General features: G+C 42.0%; 1 protein-coding gene across 11 annotated transcripts in view; it reads right to left on the reverse strand.

Annotated features, from left to right (window-relative positions):
• Nucleotides 1-26,677, reverse strand: part of ENOX1 (ecto-NOX disulfide-thiol exchanger 1) — a 784,997-nt gene that overhangs the window by 56,294 nt on the left and 702,026 nt on the right. For all 11 annotated transcript variants that reach the window (XM_077483208.1, XM_077483202.1, XM_077483205.1 and 8 more), the window contains one exon: nucleotides 21,880-22,064. In XM_077483208.1, the coding sequence (XP_077339334.1) occupies nucleotides 21,880-22,064 (185 nt within the window). The remainder of the gene's footprint in view (nucleotides 1-21,879; nucleotides 22,065-26,677) is intronic.

Consider the following 26,677-nt stretch of genomic DNA (forward strand, 5'->3'; position numbering starts at 1 on the left):
TTCATTTAGATGGTGGAAATCCCTGCGCCGTAAAATTAGGTTTTGTGTAAACTTTGCCTAGTTTGTTAATAAAAGTGTGCCGGAAAGTCCAGCATTTCTGGAGTGGATGGAGCTCACTGGAAAGCACTACCACTGAGCGAAGGGCCCCCACAACATCATAGCACATAAGTGTGTCCCAGTATGAGCAGAAATAGGTGCTCTGAAACAACTCAGATTCACTGCAATTTATAAAACAAAGCAACACATGTAAAATACATGAATTTTGAGCCCCTCTAAGCGGAAAAAAAAAAGAATACGACTGTGAGCAAAATTAAAAGAAGATTGAAAAGGCAGCATTTCTCTAAAGTGATATTTAAATGCTGTAGTAATGGGGGCTGTATTTTAAATAAAGTGAAAGTGACAATTGCTTGCATTGATTCAACGGGATCACATACAACTATATGACAGTGAAAAATGAATTTAGGGGATATATTTTGCATAACTAGCTTTAGCGAGAAAAATTAGATGCAGAGAATGCAATATGTTTTCGAAACATTCTTTAAAAATGAATTATAGCCGCATTATGATAGAAGCACATTTTTTGACTTCTTTGATTAATGAGTATGCAGCCTTGCGTAGAATAACATGAACAAACATTAAAATGGCCACTGCTGCTATCCTTGTACTAGATTGTCAAGCTTCTTTGAATGTCGCCATAGCAGGCAATGAGAACACAGGAGCTGCAGGCTATTCAAAGGATCTCATACATTTGCTGATTTCAAATAAGTTTGTGTGTGCCTTTCGAATCCAAAAAGAAATTAAAAAGAAACCCCAAATTACAATTCTTTGCAAAGCAAGTGCTGCAAGTGGGCCATACAAACACTGCAAACAGATAAAATAAAAAGGAAACAAAAAGAGGAATTATTTACAATGCACTACTTACTGTATTATAACCTTGAAAAGAGAATCTTAATGAATAGGGCAATAAGTTGTTGAGAACAACAAAATGAGTGGGGGCGCGGGACTAGGATTGTGAAGGACCCGAGCACAAAGTAAAAAGGATTATGCAGGTTTCTTGCATTGCAGCGACTAGTTATTAGATACTAGATATTAACTGCATACCTTCAGTGCATGCAAAACAAGCATGCAAAAAATTACTGTGCCACAAGCAACAGTCTCACAGACATAACCCTTACCTCAGCACCAGGAAAGGAGAAAATATACAGTGCACAGAGTGGATGTCCCTAAAGTGCACTGTATATTGGACATGTCCTAAAGGAACATGGTTAAATATAAGTCTAATGCCCTGTACACATGGTCGGACTTTCCGGCGGAAAATGTGCGATCAGATCATCTTGTCGTAACATCCGATCGTATGTGGGCTCCATCAGACTTTTACCGTCGGAATTTCTGACACACAAATTTTGAGAGCTGGATCTAAAATTTTCCAACAACAAAATCCAATAGTTTAAATTCTGATCGTGTGTATACAATTCCAATGGACAAAGTGTCACGCATGCTCAGAATATATTATGAGACGAAAGTTATTGGCTACTGGCCTCTTTATAGTCCTGTCGAACATGTTTTTACGTTACCTCGTTCTGAATGATCGGCTTTTCCGACAACTTTGTGCGACCGTGTGTATGCAAGTTTGGGCCAAAATCCGTCTGAAAAAATCAGACGCATTTTGTCGTTGGAATGTCCGATCGTGTGTACAGGGCATAAGTTTACCCACTGCACCTATACTGTATGCTGCAGTCCTTGTGCCTACAAAACACTCCTTTCTTACTGTGCCACAAGTGAGAGCTTCACAGACATGCATAACCCTAAAGGATAAAAAAAGAATATGGATAAAGAGCTAACACTTTGTCTGAGTCTACCTTAAGAAGAATTTCATTAAAATAACCAGAAACTACTTATGCCGTGTACAAATGACTGGACTTTCCGGCAGACTAGGTCCGACAGAATTTCTAGCGAACGGACTTGGCCACACACAATCACACCAAAGTCCGACGGATTCGACCGTGATGACATACGAATGGACTAGAATAAGGAAGTTCATAGACAGTAGCCAATAGCTGCCCTAGCGTCGGTTTTCGTCCAGTGGACTAGCATACAAACAGATTTTTTGACCGGACTCTAGTCCGTCGGAAAGATTTGAAACATGTTCTAAATCTAAAGTCCGTCTGAATTTTCAACAGCAAAGGTCCAATGAAGCCCACACATGGTCGAATTGTCCGACGGATTCGATCCGTCCGACCTTTGCTGTCGAAAAGTGCGGCCGTGTGTACACGGCATTAGCAACCAACAACTGTTGAGACAATAAACATTTTGGTTGACAGTATATAAGCACTTTGTTATGTACAATACAATGATTAGAGTGCAGCGGTCAGCAGTATACAGTATGTTATTGTACCCCTGATATCACTGGTCAGCTATAGAAAAAGATGGCTGAGGTATGTGGTCAACAAAAGGGAAAAAAATAGCGTAGGACAGTGGTTGAGAAAAAAGGGTCCAGCATTGATGGTCAGAAGAAGGAAACATGTCTGGCATCAGTGTTCAGGGGAAGGAAAAATTTCAGGTATCAGTGGTCATTGGGAGGAAAAAGTTCCCGGTGTGAGTCAATTTCAACAGAAAATACCATCGGTGGTCAGTGTTTGCGCCCCCCCCTTCATAAGTGGTCAGTGTCTGTGTTCCCCTAATATTGATGATCAGTGTATGTGCACCCCTTACGCCGCAGACTTCACAGTGATCCCAGGGCACAAAGCCACTCTGATTGGTTCTGTGTTCTTTGCCTTTGGCATGAGGTGTGGGTTCTGCGCTTATGTATCTGCTATGAGACAGTGGATCATGTGGGCAGTTGCAGTGTATGGACCCAGGGCACCCAGCAGGAGATATGGAGCTAATGACTTGAGTGTCTAGCACTAGTTATGCTCCTGCAAAAGAGGGTGTAATGCTAAAAAAAAATTATAAGACAGGTAAGCGATGAGATAAACAAAAGACATTAACATTCAACATAAAGGCAGAAGAAACCTTATAAGATATGCAGACTGTGAATAACACCAACAGTCTGATAGAAATATTCTAGCCTAAAATGGTAAAGCGCTGAATTATATTGTTCTACAACTGTCTTTGGTCTGTTAAAGTGGAGTTCCACCCAAAAGTGGAACTTCTGCTCATTTGTCTCCTCTCCCCCTCCGGTGCCACAATTGGCACCTTTCGACCTTTCGGGGGGGGGCAGGATACCTGTATCCTGTTCTCACTTCCAGGAGCCCGCACTGCGGCCCATTATGCCACTGCGGAGCTCCCTCCTCCTCCTGCCCCTGTTGCCGAGCCAGTAGGAGAGAGGAGCGGGGCCTCGCACAATAGGGTTCCCAAATGTGAAGCCGTAAGGCTACACTGTTGGGTTCCCTCACCCACAATGGCGGCGGCAGCACCCAACAGCTGATGTAAACATCAGCTGTGGTGCCAACATCGCTGGACTCCAAGACAGGGAAGTGTCCTATTATTAAAAGCTGGCAGCTGCAGTATGTGCAGCTGCTGGCTTTTAATGTTTTTTTTTTTGGGTGGACCTCCAAAAATGTCCAAACAGCGGGGATAAAACTTTCCAATAAAAACCTGCAGTGTGTAATAGACATGTGCAGAGTAAAATATTTCGTTTCGGAATTTCGTTTTCGTCTGAAAACTTAATTTATTTAGTTACTCCCGAAATTCGTTTTTATTTATTTCGTTTTTCGTTCAAAAATTGCATTCGTCCGAAAATCCACATGAATTACGGTCGAATCTGTCTTGGAAGGCTTATGGTGTCTGTCGAATGTATAAAGAAGATTCGACGGAGCTAACTATATAGCATACTTTAGAACCCTATTAAAGTCTATGGGACTCCAACGTTCAAAATCTAAAGTGCTAATTTTAAAGGCTAATTTGCAAGTTACTGTCCTAAAAAGTGTTTGGGGACCCGGGTCCTGCCCCAGGGGACATGTATCAATGCAAAAAAAAGTTTTAAAAACGGCCGTTTTTTCGGGAGCAGTGATTTTAATAATGATTAAAGTGAAACAATAAAAGTGTAATATTCCTTTAAATTTCGTAGGGGGGGTTGTCTATAGTGTGCCTGTGAAGGGGCGCATGTTTCCCGTGCTTAGAATTGTCCCTGCACAAAGTGTCATTTATGCAGGAAAAAAAGTCCTTTAAAATCACTCGCAGCTATAATGAATTGTCGGCTCCCGTAATACAGAGAACACTCATTGAAAGTCATTGATAAAAAAATAAATAAATAAATAAATAAATAAAAAAAGCGTGGGGGTCCCCCAAATTCAATTACCAGGCCCTTCAGGTCTGGTATGGATATTAAGGAGAACCCTGCCTCAAATTTAAGAAAAAATTTGACGTGGGGTTCCCCCTAAATATCCATAACCAGACCCTTCAGGTCTGGTATGGATATTAAGGGGAACCCCGCGTCAAATTTTAAAAAAAATTGACGTGGGGTTCCCCCTAAAAATCCATACCAGACCCTTTATCCGAGCACGCAACCTGGCAGGCCGCAGGAAAAGAGGGGGGGACGAGAGAGCGGCCCCCCCTCCCTCCTGAACCGTACCAGGCCACATGCCCTCAACATTGGGAGGATGCTTTGGGGGTCCGTGACCCCTCAAAGCACCTTGTCCCCATGTTGATGAGGACAAGGGCCTCATCCCCACAACCCTGGCCGGTGGTTGTGGAGGTCTGCGGGCGGGGGGCTTATCAGAATCTGGAAGCCCCCTTTAACAAGGGGACCCCCAGATCCCGGCCCCCCCCCCCTGTTTGAAATGGTAAGGGGGTACAAAAGTACCCCTACCATTTCACAAAGAAAGTGTAAAAAATGTTTAAATAAAACAAACACACTTTTGAAAAATTCCTTTATTAAAAATAAAAAAAAGATTCCAGCGGCGGTAATCCACTCTTGCTATCCAGCGACGGACGGTCAGCTCTCCATCGATGTCTAATGTCATCCAGCGCAGCGCAGCATCCTTCTTCTGTCTCCTCCACGGAGACACTGGAGGCATTCCGGCGCTGACATTTCTTATATACGGAGGGCGGGGCCACCCGTCACCTGACCCCGCCCCCCTCTGACGCAAGGGGAAACCCGGGGTTCCCCGTGACGTATGGGTGACCCCGCTCCCCTCTGATGTAACGGAAACCTGCCTGTGTTACATCAGAGGGGTGCGGGTCACCCCTACGTCACAGGGAACCCCGGGTTTCCCCTTGCGTCAGAGGGGGGCGGGGTCAGGTGACGGGTGGCCCCGCCCACCCTATATAAGAAACGTCAAGCCGCCGGAATGTCTGTAGTGTCTCCTCCACGGAGACAGAAGAAGGATGCTGCGCTGCGCTGGATGACATTAGACATCGATGGAGAGCTGACCGTCCGTCGCTGGATAGCAAGAGTGGATTACGCCGCTGGAATCTTTTTTTTATTTTTAATAAAGGAATTTTTCAAAAGTGTGTTTGTTTTATTTAACCATTTTTTACACTTTCTTTGTGAAATGGTAGGGGTACTTTTGTACCCCCTTACCATTTCAAACAGGGGGGGGGCGGGATCTGGGGGTCCCCTTGTTAAAGGGGGCTTCCAGATTCTGATAAGCCCCCCGCCCGCAGACCTCCACAACCACCGGCCAGGGTTGTGGGGATGAGGCCCTTGTCCTCATCAACATGGGGACAAGGTGCTTTGAGGGGTCACGGACCCCCAAAGCATCCTCCCAATGTTGAGGGCATGTGGCCTGGTACGGTTCAGGAGGGAGGGGGGGCTGCTCTCTCGTCCCCCCCTCTTTTCCTGCGGCCTGCCAGGTTGCGTGCTCGGATAAAGGGTCTGGTATGGATTTTTAGGGGGAACCCCACGTCAATTTTTTTTTAAATTTGACGCGGGGTTCCCCTTAATATCCATACCAGACCTGAAGGGTCTGGTTATGGATATTTAGGGGGAACCCCACGTCAAATTTTTTCTTAAATTTGAGGCAGGGTTCCCCTTAATATCCATACCAGACCTGAAGGGCCTGGTAATTGAATTTGGGGGACCCCCACGCTTTTTTTTTAATTTATTTATTTATTTATTTTTTATCAATGACTTTCAATGAGTGTTCTCTGTATTACGGGAGCCGACAATTCATAATAGCTGCGAGTGATTTTAAAGGACTTTTTTTCCTGCATAAATGACACTTTGTGCAGGGACAATTCTAAGCACGGGAAACATGCGCCCCTTCACAGGCATACTATAGACAACCCCCCCCTAGGAAATTTAAAGGAATATTACACTTTTATTGTTTCACTTTAATCATTATTAAAATCACTGCTCCCGAAAAAACGGCCGTTTTTAAAACTTTTTTTTGCATTGATACATGTCCCCTGGGGCAGGACCCAGGTCCCCAAACACTTTTTAGGACAGTAACTTGCAGAATCTTTTCTCTCTGTCAAATCTTTTTTCTCTGTCGAATATTTTCTCTATATAATCTTGGACTAATAGAGGTAAGGTTAAGCACATTCGACCACAGGTTCTATAGACAGATTGTTATCGTCAGAGTCATGTCGAATCTCCTATTCTATATCGAACTGTTGTAACAATGAAAACGAAAATAAAGCATTTATTTATGTCGGATCTTTCGTTTTTCGGATTTTGTGCTTTCGTTATCGTTTGTCAAAACGAAAACGAAAATAGCTGAAATTCGGACGAAAATGCATTCGGACGAAAACGAATGCACATGTCTAGTGTGTAAAGAGCAACGGACCACTAACAATCCACATTTCTCTCTATGTAAGCCTAATAAACTATGAAAGGACTGTGGCCACAAAGAACCTGGATATGGCACGGAGTGAAATCAGGGTGGCTAGATCTTCATACAGCTGAAGGTTTTCATATTTTCCATTCTCTGCTAGGAAATGCTCAATTCACACTAAACAAAATATTCAGTACATATGGTAGTATATAAATACATGCAATGCTCTAAAATGTCTTTTACAGTTGTGTTAGTAAGCATATTGTACGTGCTTTTAATTTCTTTAAAATAAAATGCCAAGAATGTTTAAACAATATTTATATCTTAACCTTTTGAAGAATTAGTCAGTAAGTTTTGGGGCCCCATCTGCCTAATTAAAACCAGCCAGCTCACATACCTTTCTACACCTACTAGTAACTGCCATATTGGATCTCACATAGAGGAATACTAAGCAGCAGGATTTCCAGGACAAATAAGCAGGAGATTCAATGCATCCTTAAGTGGCATATGGCTGACTGTTGGTACACTACCACAGTAAAACAAATGAGCAAAAGGGAAAATATATAATGTTGTAAACATCAATGTTGTACTGGTACTCAGAAGACTGTATTCTGTAGGTGGATTTTGAAGTGATGAAGAAAAGAGAAAAGGAGGGCCATGGTGATTTTCAAAGTGACTCTGTCATGAGGAAAGTATAAGGACTGCCATTGCTCATTCTAAAAATGCTAATTACCAGGCTGTGTTTATTTTAAAGCTTAACCACTTCCCAACCGGCACACGACGATGTACATCGGCAGAATGGCACAGGCAGGCAAATTGGCGTACAGGTACGTCCATTTGAAATTGCCGCCGTGCCATCGCGTGCATGCCGGTTGGGACCCCCGTCGTGGGTCCAGGGACTCGATCACCGCGGGGATACCCGCGATCGTCTCATGGGGAGGCTGAACGGGGAGATGCAGAATTAAACAGCATCTCCCTGTTCTGCCTAGCAACAAGTGACACTGATCTCTGCTCCCTGTGATTGGAGCAGAGATCAGTGTTCACTAACACACAGCCACGCCCCCCAAAGTTAGTAACGCTCCCCTAAGACACACTTAACCCCTACACTGCCACCCCCTGGTTAACCCCTTCACTGCCAGTGTCATTTACACAGGAATCAATGCATTTGTATAGCACTGATTTCTGTATAAATGACAATAGTCCCAAAAATGTGTCAAAATGTCCGATGTGTCCGCCATAATGTCGCAGTCACAATAAAAATCGATGATCGCCGCCATTACTAGTAAAAAAAAAAATATTAATAAAAATGCCATAAAACTATCCCCTACTTTGTAAACGGTACAAATTTTGTGCAAAACGATCAATAATCGCTTATTGCGATTTTTTTTACCAAAAATATGTAGAAAAATATGTATCGGCCTAAACTGAGGAGAAAAATCATTTTTTTAATATATTTTTGGGGGTTATTTATTATAGCAAAAAGTAAAAAATAATGTGTTTTTTTCAAAATTGTCACTCTTTTTTTGTTTATAGAGCAAAAAATAAAAACCGCAGAGGTGATCAAATACCACCAAAAGAAAGCTCTATTTATGGGAAAAAAAAGGACATCAATTTCGTTTGGGAACCATGTCGCACGACTGCGCAATTGTCAGTTAAAGCGACGCAGTGCCGAATCACAAAAAGCGGTCTGGGCTTAAGCCAGCAAAATGGTCCGGTCTGAAAGTGGTTAAGTTTAGTGGCAATTTTCTTTTTAAATCAGCACAAGGGTTAATATTTACAGTGACAAGTAAAAGTATGTAAACCCATTAGAATGAACTGGTTTTCTGCAATTATTTGCCATAAAATGTGATCTCGTCCATATCGAAGTCACAACAATAGACACACCTATTAAACATTCACTGTGCTGGAGGAAAAAAGTATGTGAACCCTTGGAGTTAATAACTGTCCGAATTTCCTTTAGCCGCAATGACTTCAAGCAAGCTATTTCAAAAGCTTTAGATCAGACCTGCACAACATTCAGGAGGACTTTTACAAAACTGCATCAGGTCAGACCCATTTGTAGATTGTCTGTTTGAACGGCTCTTCTGAGGTCATTCCACAGCATCTCTATGGTGTTAAGGTCTGGGCTCTGATTAGGCCACTCCAAACGGCACATTTTCTTTTTCTGAAGCCAGTCTGTGGATGATTTACTTTGATACTTAGAGTCCTTGTCCTGCTGCAACCAACTTCTACTAAGCTTCAACTGGCGGACATTCCCCCCGACATTATCCTGAAGAATATTTTGATAAATTAGGGAATTCATTTTCCCCTCCATGATGGAAAGTGGTCTAGGCCCTGAGGCAGTGAAGTAAGGTCAAATGATGATGTTCCCTCTGCAATGCTTCACCGTTGGGATGATATTTTGATGCTGGCAAGCTGTGCCCCTTTTGCAGTATACATAGTGCAGAGTATTCTTCAACTTTTTTTAATAGTCCACAAAACATTTTCCCAGTAGCGTTGCAGTGCTCTTGTGCAAACTTCAGGCACACAGCAATGTTTTTTCTTTTGGAGAGCAGTGGCTGCCCTTGTGGTGTTCTGCCATGGACACCCTGCCTGTTCAGAGACTTACGTATGGTAGACTCATGAACAGGGATGTTTGCCAGTTCCAGTGATGTCTTCAAGCCTTTCTTTGTTACTGGTGGGTTAACTGATGGATGCCTAAACACTATAAGATTGCTTTGTATCCCTTTCCAGCCTTATGCAGATCAACTACTCTTGATCGTACATCTTCAGAGTACTTGTTTTTGCGAAGCCTGGTTCACATCAGCTGATACTTATTATGAACAGCCATCCTAAAATGTTTTAGTGTTTTTTTTATCAATCAAAACTGTTCTAAACCACACCTTCAAAGTTGTTTAATTAATTGGACCCTAGGTGTAAAAACTACTGACACCAATTAGCTTTTGTTTAAGTAATTAGCCTATGGGTTCACTTACTTTTCCCACCAGCAAACTATTGTTATGACTTACATGAGGATCAGATCACGTTATGGCAAATAACTGCAGAAAACCAATTCCAAGAGGTTCACATACTGTTTCTTGCAACTGTACATTGAATGAGAAGTGTCTCTTGTTCTGCTGTCTGCTCTACTTGTTGAAGGGTTCTGTACTTTGCCCCCTCATACCACTGCAGCTGTGATTTTCTGGTGATGTGTGGGTTAATGTGAGCAGCTGGACCTTTCACATGCACTCGTCAAAAGTTCCGACTATGCCTGCCCCTTTCCACCCCTGTGCTCCATTAGTTTAGGCAATATTATCATTTGCTGCAACAAAAAGTGCTCTATGAATGGGGCACAGGTGGAATTGTTACAACAAACAGAGAAAGCACCCACCTGCACAAGGGACACTCATTCAATATAAGCATTCTCCCTTGCGCTGATTTTTTTAAATTCAACTTTAATTCAACTTTTAAGTTCCTTTCAATCAATGACTCAGAACAATCATGCATTAAAATGTGTGTTAGACCTCCCTTGTTTTATATCAGCTACTCAAACCGCATTGAAGCCAAAGCATCAACCTGACAGTCAGGGAACTAGCATTGCCAAAGGTAAGTTCATCAAAAGCAGCTTACACTATCATCTCATGGCAATGTCCCCCAAAAGAAACAGAAGGAGGACTTGTCTTATTGTAATAAAGGGCATTTCGGATAGCTATGCATATGTTTTCAGGAGAAGAGCTGCAGCTGTTCCAAAAAACAGAAGGAAGATAATTTGCAGGTGGATAGAAAACCCTTAGATGGTACTTTAATTACTGCTGGGCAGGAGTGTTAATATAACACATAAAGCAGCAAGAAAGTACATTGGTGCTTCTAAATAAGATTGCACATCCCTAGTGATTTCAAATGGCATTGTGTATAATCAGATATCATTGAAAAAAAGGAGTAAAGTAATGTATAGATAATGGCCACTTAATTGTATAGGCAAAACTCCACAGAAACAGCTTGATAGAGTGTTACGCAACATGTGCACCAAATTAAAGTCTGGTCAGATTGTTGTGTTCAAAGCCTAAAGCATGGCAAGGATGGCAATATCACTAATATAACCTACCTAAAGTAATATAAACAAAAAAAGTATTTGTGGGTCCTATTTGGGGTCCTGATCAGCAACCTGGATTTAAACACACTAATTGAGGACATGTTGTGCAATAGGTAATTTAAACAAATACTTTAAGCAACTTTTAGGAAAAATAAATAACAAAGAAGTGTTGGAATGTGAACAATTTGTTCTGAAAATATTTTCCAATTACAGATAGGAACAATACAGCTGCTGATCATCATTTTAAACTTTTGTGAGTCATACATGCATACCTTAACTAACAACGCAAACAACATGTAGATGCACAGCATTTGCAGCTTATTGAACCATGGCATAATAGAAAACAGGTTATATAATTTCATATCTAAAACAGGCCAACCACAGGTTTGAAAATACATACAGACCACAAGGTGCCACATCTAAGGTAAACGGCACATAGACCTAATAATTGTTTACCTGGGTACGAGGGAAACAATAATTTATTACTACTTTTAGCTGTGAACTATAGTGCCTCGTGAGCCTCTTACAGTGACGGAAAAAAAGTATTTGATCCCCTGCAGATTTTGTATGTTTGGTCACTGACAAAGAAATGATCAGTCTATAATTTTAATGGTAGGTATATTTTACCAGCGAGAGTCAGAACAACAAAAATATCCAGAAAAACGCATTTCAAAAAAGTTATAATTGATTTGCATTTTAATGAGTGAATAAGTATTTTATCCCCTATCAAGCAGCAATATTTCTGGCTCCCAGGTGTCTTCTATACAGGTAACCAACTGAGATTAGGAGCACTCTCTTAAACGGAGTGCTCCTAATCTCAGCTGGTTAACTGTATAAAAGACACCGGTCCACAGAAGCAATCAATCAGATGCCAATCTCTGCAACATGGCCAAGTACCAAAGAACTGTCCAAGGATGTCAGGGTCAAGATTTTAGACCTACACAGGGCCGAAATGGGCTACAAGACTATCACCAAGCAGTTTGAGAGGGTGACAACATCAAAGAAAAAAGGGAATATGTGGGACTTTGAATGAGACACAACGGGGAATATTGTGCCTCCATCCCTGGTTGCTTATGTCCCGGGTGGGTGACAACAATTTGTGCGATTATTGGCAAATGGAAGAAACACAAAATAACTGTCAATCTTCTGCCGTTTGGGGCTTCATGCAAGATCTCACTTTGTGGAGTTTCAATGATCATGAGAATGGTGAGGAATCAGCCCAGAACTACATGGAAAAATATTGTCAATGATCTCAAGGCAGCTAGGACCATAGTCACAAAGAAGACAATTGGTAACACGCCAATGAAGAAGAATGAAGGACTGAAATCCTGCATTGCCCGCAAGGTCCCCCTGCTCAAGAAAGCACATGTAGCCTGGCTGAAGTTTGCTAATGAACATATGAATGAATCAGAGGAGAACTGGGTGAATGTTTTGTGGTCAGATGAGAGCAAAATCGAGCCCTTTGGCATCAACTCAACTTACCGTGGAGGAGGAACACAATCCCCACCGTCAAACATGGTGGTGGAAACATTATGTTTTGGGTGTATTATCTGCTAAGGGGACAGGACAACTTCATTGCATCAAAGGAACAATGGACGGGCCATATAACGTCAAATCTCGAGTGAGAACTTCCTTCCCTCAGCCAGTGCATTGAAAATGGGTTTGTGAATGGATGTTCCAGCATGACAATGACCAAAAACACATGACCAAGGCAACAAAGGAGTGGCTCAAGAAACAGCACATTGAGGTCCTCGAGTGGCCTAGCCAGCCTCCAGACCTTAATCCCATAGAAAATATGTGGAGAGAGCTGAAGGTTTGAGTTAATGACTTGGAGAGGATCTGCAAAGAGGAGTGGGACAAAATCCCTCCTGAGATGTGTGCAAACCTGGTGGCCAACTACAAGAATTGTCTGACCTCTGTAATTGCCAACAAGGGTTTTGTGAATGGGGTCAAATAGTTATTTCACTCATTCAAATGCAAATAAATGTATAATTTTTGAAATGCATTTTTCTGGATATTTTGTTGATATTCTGTCTCTCACCATTAAAATAAATCTACCATTAAAATTATAGACTGATCATTTCTTTGTCAGTGGGAAAATGTACAAAATCAGCAGGGGATCAAATACTTTTTGCACTCGCTGTAAATCTCACACAGAATGTTACTTATTATATCAAGCCTTCCACACTGCTCAGTCACTGCCAGGTGGGTGACTTCACTGTGTTGTCTTCAGCTGAGTAGTTATGCCTAAATTGCTGAGTTGCCTGTATTATCCAGTTACGGAAATATATGCTGCATTTTTATGCAATGACTTATAACACATGCTGAAAGATGAACTCTTTCCTGCTTTATACATTTTTTCTATTACCAGCGCTAGTTGGTTTTCCTTAAAGGACTAACCATTAATCTAAAATCTAAATTCATTTTTAGATGAGCAGGCCCAGGAGTGTTTAGAAGAGTGTATTTGCATGTTGGATGTACTTAAATAATACAGAGAGGAATGGAGAAGGAAGCTTTTTGCCATGCATATTAAACTTCCTTACAGTAATCTTATTGATGGCCATTGGAAGAGACTTTTTTTTTAGCAGGGAATAAAAAACACTATTCAGAGCAGAAAAAACTTGCAAAAAACTCAAATATAATAAAGCGTAATTTATCTGTGCATTCAAGCATAAGAAAGAGGTTGCTGAAACATTAGGTGCTGGCTATATATATATATATAATCAGGAAATACCAGACTTTTTTAAAAATGTACTCATGTCCATTGGTTCCTACTTGGAACATTATAGTGCAGTTAAAGAGAAAAATGGAAAATAAATAATTGCAAGGCTTTCAGCACATTGTATTGTTATTGAGTCCTAACTGCTTGTACTGAAACTCGGTTGTGAACTCCACTTACTTTTAACTGCTACTTCTTAAGTTTGGAGTGCTAAGTAGGAGGATCTTTCTCTTATAGTATATTATCAGACACAGTAAAATGAGAAAACTGCTAGAAACAGCAGTAATTAAAAAAATAAACAGAAAATTACATTTCTGAGGAAGTTCCGCAGCTTGTGTAACTATATACTGTATATGTATTATTATTTCTTTTTTTGCAACAGTGAATTAACCTAAGAAAATAAAGCAATGTGTTTCCAAGCCCTGGGCAGACTCTATGCGGTAGGTCCACAGCATAAATGCAGCTGAAACCTAAAACAAATGTTTGAATGACGAGACTCATTTTTTTGTGATCCTAGGTGCAACAACACCTGGAATTATTGATCAAATATTTAGGAATGCCAGTCCACAGGCATTAGGTTCTTCTCCAATCCCTGAATAGGGACGAGTATGAACTCATCTGAGCTACCATGCCAGGAAGTTGTCATTCTGGAAAGCCAGTCATTAGCCGCCAAGACATTCCCTGCCCCACAGCCACACACATACAAGGGGAGTGTATACTGTATGTGAGGCTGCAAGGCAGGGATGCCTCTGCTTCCTGGTGGGATAGCTCAGACGGGTTCTGACTCATAATGAACAAGGTCGATGAATGAGCATTTATTATGCTCTACCACAGGTTAAAAGCATGCAGCTTTATTCCTCCTTTAAAGTGGTGTTCCACCCGGTATTTATTATTTTCTTAAAGTCAGCATCTACAAACACTATATAATAAGGACACTTACCTGACCAGGGAGCTGGCGATGTCGGCCCCTAGGGCCGATCCGTCCATCGGATCGGGTGCAGATGCCACCATTTTAACAGAGGGAAACCGGCAGTAGAGCCTTCAGGCTTCACCACCGATTTCCTACTGCTCATGTGTGAGTTGTGCGCCACTTGCTGAATGGCCCCGTCATCTTCTGGGACACACAAGTCCTAGAAGGCAGCAGGCGAGCAGCAGGAAATGATGCCCTGGGCCGCAGTGATGCTGGGGAGGAAGTACACAAGGTTCTTCAATAAAGGTAGGAAAGAGCAATAAAAAAATAAATAAAAATCAATAGCCAAAAACCATTGATGGAGGGGTAGGCTTTCCTTTAAGATCTAGTTTAAAAAGTCGGTGGAACTCTGCTTTAAGACATATCTGAGACTAAATGCACAGCAGGTGCACTTCAGGATTTTGTCATGTAAGCGGAGGGTTTTGCCAAATTCCTACTGAAAATTACCAGATCTTTAAAAAAATCTGTTCAATTAATTAGTAAATTAGTTAGGTCATTTAGACCACTTACCAGCTTATTGAAGGAGCCTTAAAATTCAGTTCTATTTATTTATTACAGGTAAAAAAAGAGTGTCATCAATTTACACAGGACTTTGCATATACAGTACAGACCAAAAGTTTGGACACACCTTCTCATTCAAAGAGTTTTCTTTATTTTCATGACTATGGAAATTGTAGATTCACACTGAAGGCATCAAAACTATGAATTAACACATGTGGAATTATATACTTAACAAAAAAGTGTGAAACAACTGAAAATATGTCTTATATTCTAGGGTCTTCAAAGTAGCCACCTTTTACTTTGATTACTGCTCCGCACACTCTTGGCATTCTTTTGATGAGCTTCAAGAGGTAGTCACCTGAAATGGTTTTCACGTCACAGGTGTGCCCTGTCAGGTTTAATAAGTGGGATTTCAAGCCTTATAAATGGGGTTGGCACCATCAGTTGTGTTGTGCAGGAGGTGGATACAGTACACAGCTGATAGTCCTACTGAATAGACTGTTAGCTGCTTTTTTTCTTGCCATAATACAAATTCTAAGTAAAGAAAAATGAGTGGCCATCATTACTTTAAGAAATGAAGGTCAGTCAGTCCAAGCAATTGGGAAAACTTTGAAAGTGTCCCCAAGTGCAGTGGCAAAAACCATCAAGCGCTACAAAGAAACTGGCTCACATGAGGACCGCCCCAGGAAAGGAAGACCAAGAGTCGCCTCTGCTGTGGACGATAAGTTCATCCGAGTCACCAGCCTCAGAAATCGCAGGTTAACAGCAGCTCAGATTAGAGAACAGGTCAATGCCACACAGAGTTCTAGCAGCAGACACATCTCTAGAACAACTGTTAAGAGGAGACTGTGTGAATCAGGCCTTCATGGTAAAATAGCAGCTAGGAAACCACTGCTGAGGACAGGCAACAAGCAGAAGAGACTTGTTTGGGCTAAAGAACACAAGGAATGGACATTAGACCAGTGGAAATCTGTGCTTTGGTCTGATGAGTCCAAGTTTGAGATCTTTGGTTCCAACCACCGTGTCTTTGTGCGACGCAGAAGAGGTGAACGGATGGACTCTACATGCCTGGTTCCCACCGTGAAGCATGGAGGAGGAGGTGTGATGGTGTGGGGGTGCTTTGCTGGTGACACTGTTGGGGATTTATTCAAAATTGAAGGCATACTGAACCAGCATGGCTACCACAGCATCTTGCAGCGGCATGCTATTCCATCCGGTTTGCGTTTAGTTGGACCATCATTTATTTTTCAACAGGACAAAAACATCTCCAGGCTGTGTAAGGGCTATTTGACCAAGAAGGAGAGTGATGGGGTGCTGCGCCAGATGACCTGGCCTCCACAGTCACCGGACCTGAACCCAATCAAGATGGTTTGGGGTGAGCTGGACCGCAGAGTGAAGGCAAAAGGGCCAACAAGTGCTAAGCATCTCTGGGAACTCCTTCAAGACTGTTGGAAAGCCATTTCAGGTGACTACCTCTTGAAGATCATCAACAGAATGCCAAGAGTGTGCGGAGCAGTAATCAAAGCAAAAGGTGGCTACTTTGAAGAACCCAGAATATAAGACATTTTCAGTTGTTTTACACTTTTTTGTTCAGTATATAATTCCACATGTGTTAATTCATAGTTTTGATGCCTTCAGTGTGAATCTACAATTTTCATAGTCATGAAAATAAAGAAAACCCTTTGAATGAGAAGGTGTGTCCAAACTTTTGGTCTGTACTGTATATTGTAGATTCATATCAGTCCCTGCCCTTTAAGGAGATTGCAGTCTAAGGTTCCTAACCCCCATTCATACATATACTAGGGCCAATTTAGACAGGTGCCGATAAACCTACCGGCATATCTTTGGAGTGTGGGATGAAACCGGAGTACCCGGGGGTAACCCACACAGACACAGGGAGAACATGCAAACCCTGTGCAGGTACTGTCATAGTTGGGTTTTAGAACCCATGACCCTAGTGCTGCTAGCCGGAAGTGCTCACCACTTAGCCATTGTGCTGCCCACACAGTTCCACAATCATAGATGTCAGCTCACCAGGTGAGTGGGATTTAAAGGGAAACCCCTGTATCTAGAGCTAAAGGGGAATTTCCACCTATGCCCTCCTCTGCTCCAACTCTATTTTTGGCATTTTTTTTGTGGTTGGTGGTGGGGAAGTGGGTACCTGTTTTTCACAGCTGGCCATACACGGGCCGAATTTCAAAATAATTTTGCTCCATTAGTGGGCTGCAGCAACAGCCGATTTTCGTGTGACAATCAAATTTGAGTAATCAGGCATGTTGGAATTTTTTTGAAAAACTAAAAATTTTTTAATCAATGATGGAAGAATCGTGCGAGAAATGTAATAGAAAAAGGAATGCACATGGAGTGCAAGAAAAGAAAATTCCCGGAAAGAAAAGAAGATTCCTGGCCACGAAAATTCTGTAGCAACATGAGGTGAAATTGAAGGCTTGGTTGGTCGAATTTCGAAAATCAATGGTGGTACCATCGGATCAAAAAACGCAGGAAATTTCTGATTTTGAAAAGAAAATTTGTTCGGAATATGATGATGTATAGCCTGCCTTACACACTCCCACTTTCAGATCGCCGCAGTGCATCAACACCTGTAACACAGCTGGCCTTATAGGGAAGTACAGAATTTCCTTATTAGAAAATCAACATCACAAAAACAGAAAATAATGCCCTGGCCCACTGTAATTGAAGAAATAAAGAAATGTTCAATTATCCCTGGTCTAAATTGTAGCCAACTGATGTAACTTAAAGCAGTATTAAACCCAACATCAAAAATATGTTACAGCTTACCAATCATTAGATGTGGTGACTGCATTCGTTTTCGTTTGCTAGGTTAGTTCCCTTTTGTTTTCAACTGGTGATCTGGCTAGTAACATACCCCCTGCATCAGTGCCCCCACTCTGGAATAAGAAGCACAGGGGGCACAGCAGGCAGAAGAATTGTCAGCCCGGAAGAGGGTAGTGTTAAATGTACTAGCAAATTAAATACACTAACAAATTGTAGCCAAGCTTCAGCTATAAGCAGCTGCAACAGTTTCTTCCTTTTGGAATAAAGGTTTTACATAAATAAAAGTTGATCATTGCAAGCACCCCTAAAAGTGTTAAAAGTTTTGTCTCATCCTTCTAACTGCTATATCTGCAAGAGAGCGTGTTCTTTTGAAAAGCAACAGACTTACTAGCCAGGTTAGCAGGTTAAAATGATAAAGAGCACCTAAAAAAGAAAACAATGCAGCCACCACATCTAATGCTGCGTACACACGGTTGGATTTTCAGACGGAAAATGTTCGATGGGAGCTTTTTGACAGAAATTCTGACTGTGTGTAGGCTCCATCGGACATTTTCCATTGGAATTTCCGACACACAAAATTTGAGATCTGGATCTCAAATTTTCCGACAACAAAATCCGTTGTTGGAAATTCCGATCATTTGTACACAATTCCGAAACACAAAGTTCTCCGCATGCTCGGAATCAAGCAGAAGAGCCACACTTGCTACTGAACTTCAATTTTCTCAGCTCGTCATCTGTCACCGCATTCTTGACGTTCGGAATTTCCGACAATATTGTGTGACCATGTGTATGCAAGACAAGTTTGAGCCAACATCCGTCGGAAAAAATTCCATGGATTTTGTTGTCTGAATGTCCGATCGTGCAGCATAAGATCCCTTTCACACTGGGGCATTTTGCAGGAGCTTTAGCGCTGGAAATAGCCTCTGCTAAGGACCTGAAAACGACCTCCCATTGATTCCAGTGTGACTTTTCACACTTGGACGGTGTGCTTGTGGGACAGTATGAAAAGTCCTGCGAGCAGCATCTTTGGGACGGGTTGGGAGTGCTGTGCTCCCAAAATGCCCTGCTCATTGGAATGAATGGGCATTGCTTTCAAAGCTCCTGAAAAGTGCTTTGAAAGCGGCAAAACATTTTTTTTAACCCTTTTTGGGTAAAAGGAGAAGTCCAGCCTGGGCTTGTTAGGCTGGGCTTATCCTCTGGGTCACAGGAATGCAATTCGATTTGCACTCCTGTGTCCTGTTTTCAGGAGAGTGGTCTGAAGTCCGCTCTCCGCTGACGTCACTGCTATTAGTCGAGGCACTGCGTAATCCCGACTTCCAAGTCTGGATCCGATAGCTGCCTTGATTGATGGCAGTCTCAATGGCTCAGCAAGCCCCTCCACAGCTCAGCACTCCAATGAGCATGGAGAAGCAGAGAGAAGAGACGCTGACTGACAGTCAGCAGCTCTCCTCTCAGGGAGCTGAGAAAACCAAGCCATCAGCAATGTTTGGTGGCTTTGTTCTCAGTGCAGAGATGGCAGGGGACAGCTGCAGCATTGGTCTGATGGTCCATCCACCGAGGTAAGTATGATTCCCCAAAAAACTGGATTCCCATACTTCTCTTTTAAAAGTGCCCCGCTAGTGGCTAAAAAGCGTCACAAAAGCACCGCTTAAACAGCGCTAAAGCGCCACTAAAATGAGCAGCATTTTATCGCTTATAGCCAGCATGTTCAGTGTGAAATGGGTCTAAATTGGTAAGCTGTAATATACTAATTGCTTTCTTTTGGGTTTAACCCTTTCGCTGCCAGGCCCAGTGCTCCATTTTTAACCTCAGGTGGCCAGACCATTTGTGCAATTATTCCTTTGCTTTTTTATATTTTATATTATATATATATATATATATATATATATATATATATATTCACTTATAGCTTTTAAAGTTTGCAAAATACCCCCCCAAACCATATATTTTATGAAAGCACATGACCAGTAGAATAAAAAGAAGGTGCTACTGATTAGTAATGCCCCACGTTATTTGCGCAAATGTTTATCAAAACAATATTTTTACAAAAAATCCACTAAAATGATCATTAGCAGATAAATACGCAGAAAATTTTACAAAATTCCTTCTAAATATAAAAGCTTAAACTGTATTGAGTTAATAAATAATAAATATTTGTAATTTTTAAATTGCGCCTTTTTACAAAATGGTGAAAATCAAACGTACGCAAAAATGTAAATATCCACATTTCTCTATCAATCTGAAGGTTTAAATTTTTTCCCTTGCAGCTTTCAGGATTTGTGAAAGACCCTCAAAACCATATATTTCTTAAAGCATATAATCTCTAGAATAGAAAGAAGGTGCTACTGATTTTTTAGACCCCGCGGTATTTGCACAAATGTTTATTAAAGCAATATATTCCCACAAATACACTAAAACCATTAGTAGCAGATAAAAACACAGCTGTGACATCATAATGGGTGGAGACATCATCCGGTGATGTTCCTATATAAGTCGCTGCACGCCGCGTGTTCTGTCATAGTGAGCGGAGACAGTGACGGGGCAACATCACGTGAAGAGAAGAACAGAAGACGGCCACAGCGGCAGCGGCGACAGAAGACCGAGCCACCGCTTGTAAAAGAGCTAGAAGAAGGCGCGGTGGCCCGGCAAGAAGAACCGAAGAGGGGGACAAGACCCCCGAAGTCGGAAGAAGAGGGCGGCGGCGAAGAAGAAAGCCGGGCTCCTCCGCTAGTGAAAGAGCTAGCAAAAGAGCAGAAGATAGCGGAGGAGTCCAGCGAGAAGACCCCCGAAGAAGGAAGACCCCCGGAGCTGTGCAATAAACTATTTTAACCCTTGTGTGTTGTGTTTTTTTTGTACATTTTTTTTCACATTGTACCCCATACTCATTCACATAGGGTGGGGGGGGCAGGATCTGGGGGCCCCCTTATTAAAGGGGCTCCAGGATTCCGATAAGCCCCCCGCCATTGTCCTCATCAACATGGGGACAAGGTGCTTTGGGGTGGGGGGCCGCGCGGCCCCCCTTCCCCAAGGCACCCCCCCATGTTGAGGGCACGCGGCCTGGTACGGCTCAGGAGGGGGGGGGCGCTCGTCCCCCCCACTTTCCTGGCCGGCTGGGTAGCGTGCTCAGATAAGGGTCTGGTATGGATCTGGGGGGGACCCCCATGCCGTTTTTTCAGCATAGGGGGTTCCCCTTAGAATCCATACCAGACGTAAGGGCCTGGTATGCTCTCAGAGGGGGAACCCATGCCATTTTTTTTTTTTTTATTTGGCCTGGAGTTCCCCCTTCAGAGCTCATTCTCTGATTGGCCACGGCAAAAGTTGCCTGGCCTGGGGAGACTTAAAGTCGTGTTGTAAGTCGCCCCAGGTCGTGTCTAAGTCGTGTTCAAGTCGTCTCCAAGTTGCCTCACAAAGTCGTCCTGGAAGTCATGTCGCCCCTGTGTGAACGGGCTCTTACTATGTTTGTGTTTTATTCTACTTTTTACTGGTTTGTTTGGGGGGGGGGGGGGCTTTGCTGAATTATCAGGAGGTATAAACACCACAAACTACCCCATTTTTTTTTGAGACAGAGGAAGAGGCTGAAGACATCTGGATCCCCCCAAGCCCCGTGCATCAACTGAAGTCAATGGGAATGGCAGAGGAGGGATGCTGGCTAATGACGATGGGTGCGGGGATCGGGTTTGCTGGGGGGGGCGGGGTCAGATCGGGCGGAAAAGGGTAATCAGTGCTGGGGGGAGGAAGGGGGGTGCAGGAGATAACAGAGGAAAGTGGAGGAAGTAGTTTTAAGTGAAAGTTAGCAGTGGGGGCGGAGTGGCAGGGGACAGCAGTCACATTAGGGGTTAATAACTCTATCAGCGTGTTGTAATCTGCTGATCAGAGTTATAGAATTGTTCAGCAGAGTCTGAAGTGACCACAAGCTTACGGGAGAGGGCGATAGGTCAGTAGGTGTACAGACTTGGCCATCTGAAGGCACTTTTCCAAAGGGTTAATACCATTTTAACTGCTTTTTTGATGTAAGCTAGAAAATAACATATTAAAAGAATAGAAAATAAAATTCTTTTCAATCCCTTATGAACATACAATATAGCTGCAGATAGTGACTGACCTGTTGCATATTTTGCATCGCCTGCTGTAGGAATTGTAACTGCTGATCCTTGGTCAAACTTTCCTCGGTTCTTGCATGGTGTCCTTTTTCTTGTTTTAAAAGTTCAACTTCATTCCTGTATGCATCCAACTGCCATCGTAGGCTGTCATTCTCTTCCTTTAGAGCATAGGCTTGGGCAGCTAGAGCTGGAGTTGAAGAAAAGTTACAACTTAGAAATTAGGTGTATTAAACTATTAAATGCACTTTTTAATATTAGTCATATTCTAGTTATCTTCAACATGAGATCTAGCAAATTCACCTAGACATTTTGCACAACTGGTATATCTCTGTCTACAACTATGTTATTTATTAGCTAAAAAATAAATAAAAAATAAAAAAAAAACAGGATACGCAGCCTATATCATGGGAATTTCAAATGGACAAGTGTAGGTGTTCCCATGTAAACCATTTAGGTTCATTTTATGAAAATGGAAAAAACAACCATCGTTATGGACAAACTACAGACCGGGTACAAGTACCGCTACTTTTTTCAAGTACTCGCCAATACCAATTACCAATAATTTTTTTTAAAGCACAATCTTTTAAATAAGTAATTGTTTTCCTTCACTGATGTGTGCTGATAAGGTGTACTATTGGGCACTGATGAGGCGGCACTGATAGGGTAGCACTGAAAGGCAGCATTGATTTGGCTGTTTGTAAAATAACTTGGCTGTGTGTAACAACTAACATGCCATAGACCCCTTTCACACTGAGGCAGTTTTCAGTCATTTTAGAGCTAGAAATAGCCACTAAAAAGCGCCTGAAAACTGCCTCCTATTTATTGCAATGAGTACTTTTACATACGGGTGGTGCACTTGTGGGACATTAGAAAAAGTCCTGCAAAAGTTCTGCAAGCAGCATCTTTGGGGTGGATTGGGAGCACTATAAATAGTGCTCCCAAAACACCCGTGCCCATTGAAATGAATAGGCAGCGCTTTCAAAGCGCCTTAAAAGCAAGTTGAAAGCTCCGCAAAATGGGAATTTTTCCTGTTTTTTTTTAAGATGACGTTGTCACGCGACCTTAAAGAATATGGCACTTTAGCAGTGATGCAATGTGCTTTACTGTAATATGTGCTGGGTGTACGAGGTGCACCAAGACGGCCGGCGTGGTGTTCTGATGCCTTCAAAACTGATGAATCCCTCTGTCTTCTCTGCCCACTGACTTCCAGGAATTAGAGCGTGGTTCTATAGAGTCATAAAGTATGTCCCTAAAGGACTTTAAAGGAGGCCAGCAGGCATGTCTGGCCTTAGCCCCTATACACACGGTCGGAGATTTCGACAACCAAATCCATCGGATTTTGTCTGTCGGATTTTGTCCGTCGGATCTTGTCCGAAACTGTTGCATACACACGGTCGGACTAAGTTGTCGAAAAATCCGATCATTCAGAACGTGATGACGTAATTTCGTTACGCTGGGACTACGTTCAGGCTAGTAGCCAATAGCTTTGATGTAGGAATTTGATCTGAGCATGCGTGGCACTTGGTCCGATCAAAATTCTCTACACATTATCGGAGTATGTCCGATCAAACCAGTTGGTCGGGAAATATTTCCAACATGTTGGAAAATTGGGTCTGACGGATATTCCGACGAAATCAGTCTGCTGCATACCACACACAGTCGGATTATCCGACAACACGGTCCGATAGGATACATTCCGACGGATTCTCCGACCATGTGTACAAGGGCTTAGACGGTTCGAATCTCGGCCGGTTCAGCAGAAATAGGGAGAGATTCAAACCATGTATGGGCAGGCTGAATATACCCAAATTGATAGATTGATCAACTTGGGTAGAACCAGCCTGTTGGATTTTAGCTGCAATTATTGCGAGCCGCATGGCTGGCTTCCCCCACTGAGCTAAGGGTGTGGATAGTGGATAGTGCTTTTATTACAAGATCACCACAAAACATCCCACCACACTCTTAAATCGCTAGAAAAAAAGTTGTTACTCTGAACCCTCCCTGCCATGCAGTGCGACTCCCACTGTTACAGCAGGAAAAGTTTTGAAGCTTCTGCTGCATTTTAAATCATTTAAAATAAAAGCAAAGATAAGGCTTATAATAAATATATTGTATTCTTACAATCTGAATACTTAAGAGACTACCCAAGGGATGTGTGCATTTAGTAGGTTATCAAACTTCTAGCATCTACTACAGTGCCTTGAAAAAGTATTCATACCCCTTGAAATTTTCCACATTTTGTAATGTTACAACCGAAAACATAAATGTATTTTATTGGGATTTTATATGATAGATAAACACAAAGTGGCACATAATTGTGAAGTGGAAGAAAAATGATAAATGGTTTTCAAAATCTTTTACAAATAAATATCTGAAAAGTGTGGCATGCATTTGTATTCAGCCCCCGAGCCAATACTTTGTAGAACCACCTTTCGCTGCAATTACAGCTGCCAGTCTTTTTGGGGATGTCGCTACCAGCTATCTAGGAGAGTGACATTTTTACCCATTCTTCTTTGCAAAATAGCTTAAGCTCTATCAGATAGAATGGAAAGTTTCTGTGAACAGCAATTTTCAAGTCTTGCCACAGATTCTCAATTGGATTTAGGTCTGGATTTTGACTGGCCCATTCTAACACATGAATATGCTTTGATCTAAACCATTCCATTGTAGTTCTGGCTGTATGTTTAGGGAGGTTGTCCTGGAAAGTGAGCCTCTGCCCCAGTCTCAAGTCTTTTGCAGACTCTAATGCCCTGTACACACAGTCGGACATTCCGACAACAAAATCCATCAGATTTTTTCCAACGGATTTTGTGCCAAACTTGTCTTGCATACACACGGTCGGACAAAGTTGTCGGACAATCCGATCGTTCGAAATGTGGTGACGTTCGTTTCATACGACGGGACTACATAGAGGCTAGTAGCCAATAGCTTTGGTCTCGTAAATTAATCTGAGCATGCGTGGCACTTTGTCCGTCGGAATTCTCTACAAACGATTGGAAAAAGTCTGGTCGGATTTTTTTGTCGAAAATTTTTAGATCCAGCTCTCAAATTTTTTCTGTCGGATTTTCGGAAGTCCGAGCCCAAACACATCGGATTTTCTGACAATGTAAACCGATCGGACCTTTTTCGGAATTTCCAACTGTGTGTACAGGGCATAACAGGTTTTCTTCTAAGATTGCCCTGTATTTGGCTCCATCCATTTTCCCATAAAATCTGACCAGCTTTCCTGTCCCTGCTGAAGAAAAGCATCCCCACAACATGATGCTGCAACCACCATGTTTAATGGTGGGTATGGTGTGGTCAGGGTGATGTGCTGTGTTAGTTTTCCGCCACACATAGCGTTTTGCTTTTAGGCCAAAAAGTTCAATTTTAGTCTCATCTGACGAGAGCACCTTTTTTCACATGTTTGCTGTGTCCCCCACATGGTTTCTCGCAAACTGCAAATGGGACTTCTTATGGTGTTTTTTCAACAATGGCTTTCTTCTTGCCACTCTTCAATAAAGGCCAGATTTTTGCACGATTAATAGTTGTCCTGTGAACAGATTCTTACACCTGAGCTGAGGATCTCTGCAGCTGCTCCAGAGTTACCCATGGGCCTCTTGGCTGCTTTTCTGATTAATGCTTTCCTTGCCCGGCCTGTCAGTTTAGGTGGATGGCCATGTCTTGGTAGGTTTGTAGTTGTACCATACTCTTTCCATTTTCGGATGATGGATTGAACAGTGCTCTGTGAGATGATCAAAGCTTAGGATATTTCGTTTTTTAACCTATCCCTGCTTTAAACTTTTCCACAACGCTAATCCCTGACCCATCTGGTGTGTTCCTTGGCCTTCATGATGTTGTTTGTTCACTAAGCTTCTCTAACAGTGCTCTGAGGGCTTCGCAGAACAGCTGTTTTTATACTGAGATTAAATTACACACAGGTGGACTCTATTTACTAATGATGTGACTTCTGAAGATTCTACTAGATTTTAGGTAGGGGTATCAGAGTAAAGGGGGCTGAATACAAATGCATGCCACACTTTTCAGATATTTGTAAAAAAAAAAAAAAAAAACATTTATCATTTTCTTTCCACTTTACAATTATGTGCCACTTTGGGTTGGTCTATCACATAAAATCCCAATAAAATACATTAACGTTTTGGGTTGTAACATAACAAAATGTGGAAAATTTTCCAGGCACTGTAGAATATCGGTTTTGGTAAAATGACCTATTAAATAGCAAGTCCAGCCAAATAGGAAAATGTATAGTTAAAGCACCTAGTATATAGAAACTGTTTTACTGATCTTGTGATCCACCCACTCCAGCTAAGCTAGATGGCTGCACAGAATAAGAATACAACAAACTTCAGAGAATGAAATTCTACAGATTTATTTTTACCACCCTTTGCTTGCTCCGATTATTAGTGAATTGTATCACACTAGTTGAACCTCACCCTGAGTATTCTGTTTGCTGTAAGCCTAGCCTAACAAAACCCATCTCAGTTTTAAAAATGTTACATGCTGCTGTTTTGGTGTTGTTCTGTAGTTTCACAATTAACTAAAAAATACAAAGCATATAAAAGGACATGCAATGCATGTTACTGCACACACAATATAGTCCTTACCCTAGCTGAACTAAAAAAAAAAAATGTCATGCCATTTTAAGAAATACATAGGGTTTGTTAACATCTCTGTACTTAAAAACGTATGTTTTTTTTGTGGTCACCGAAGTTAATAAATAATTTTAAATTGGCTACATGACCACCATGCAGGCACCTAGCAGTGCATGCACATTCCTTAAATGTCCAGTGAGTTTGGTTT

This window comes from Lithobates pipiens, unplaced genomic scaffold, assembly GCF_037356315.1.
Source record: "Lithobates pipiens isolate NorthernLeopardFrog02 unplaced genomic scaffold, aLitPip1_a1.2 Scaffold_16, whole genome shotgun sequence".
Lineage (NCBI taxonomy): Eukaryota > Metazoa > Chordata > Amphibia > Anura > Ranidae > Lithobates > Lithobates pipiens.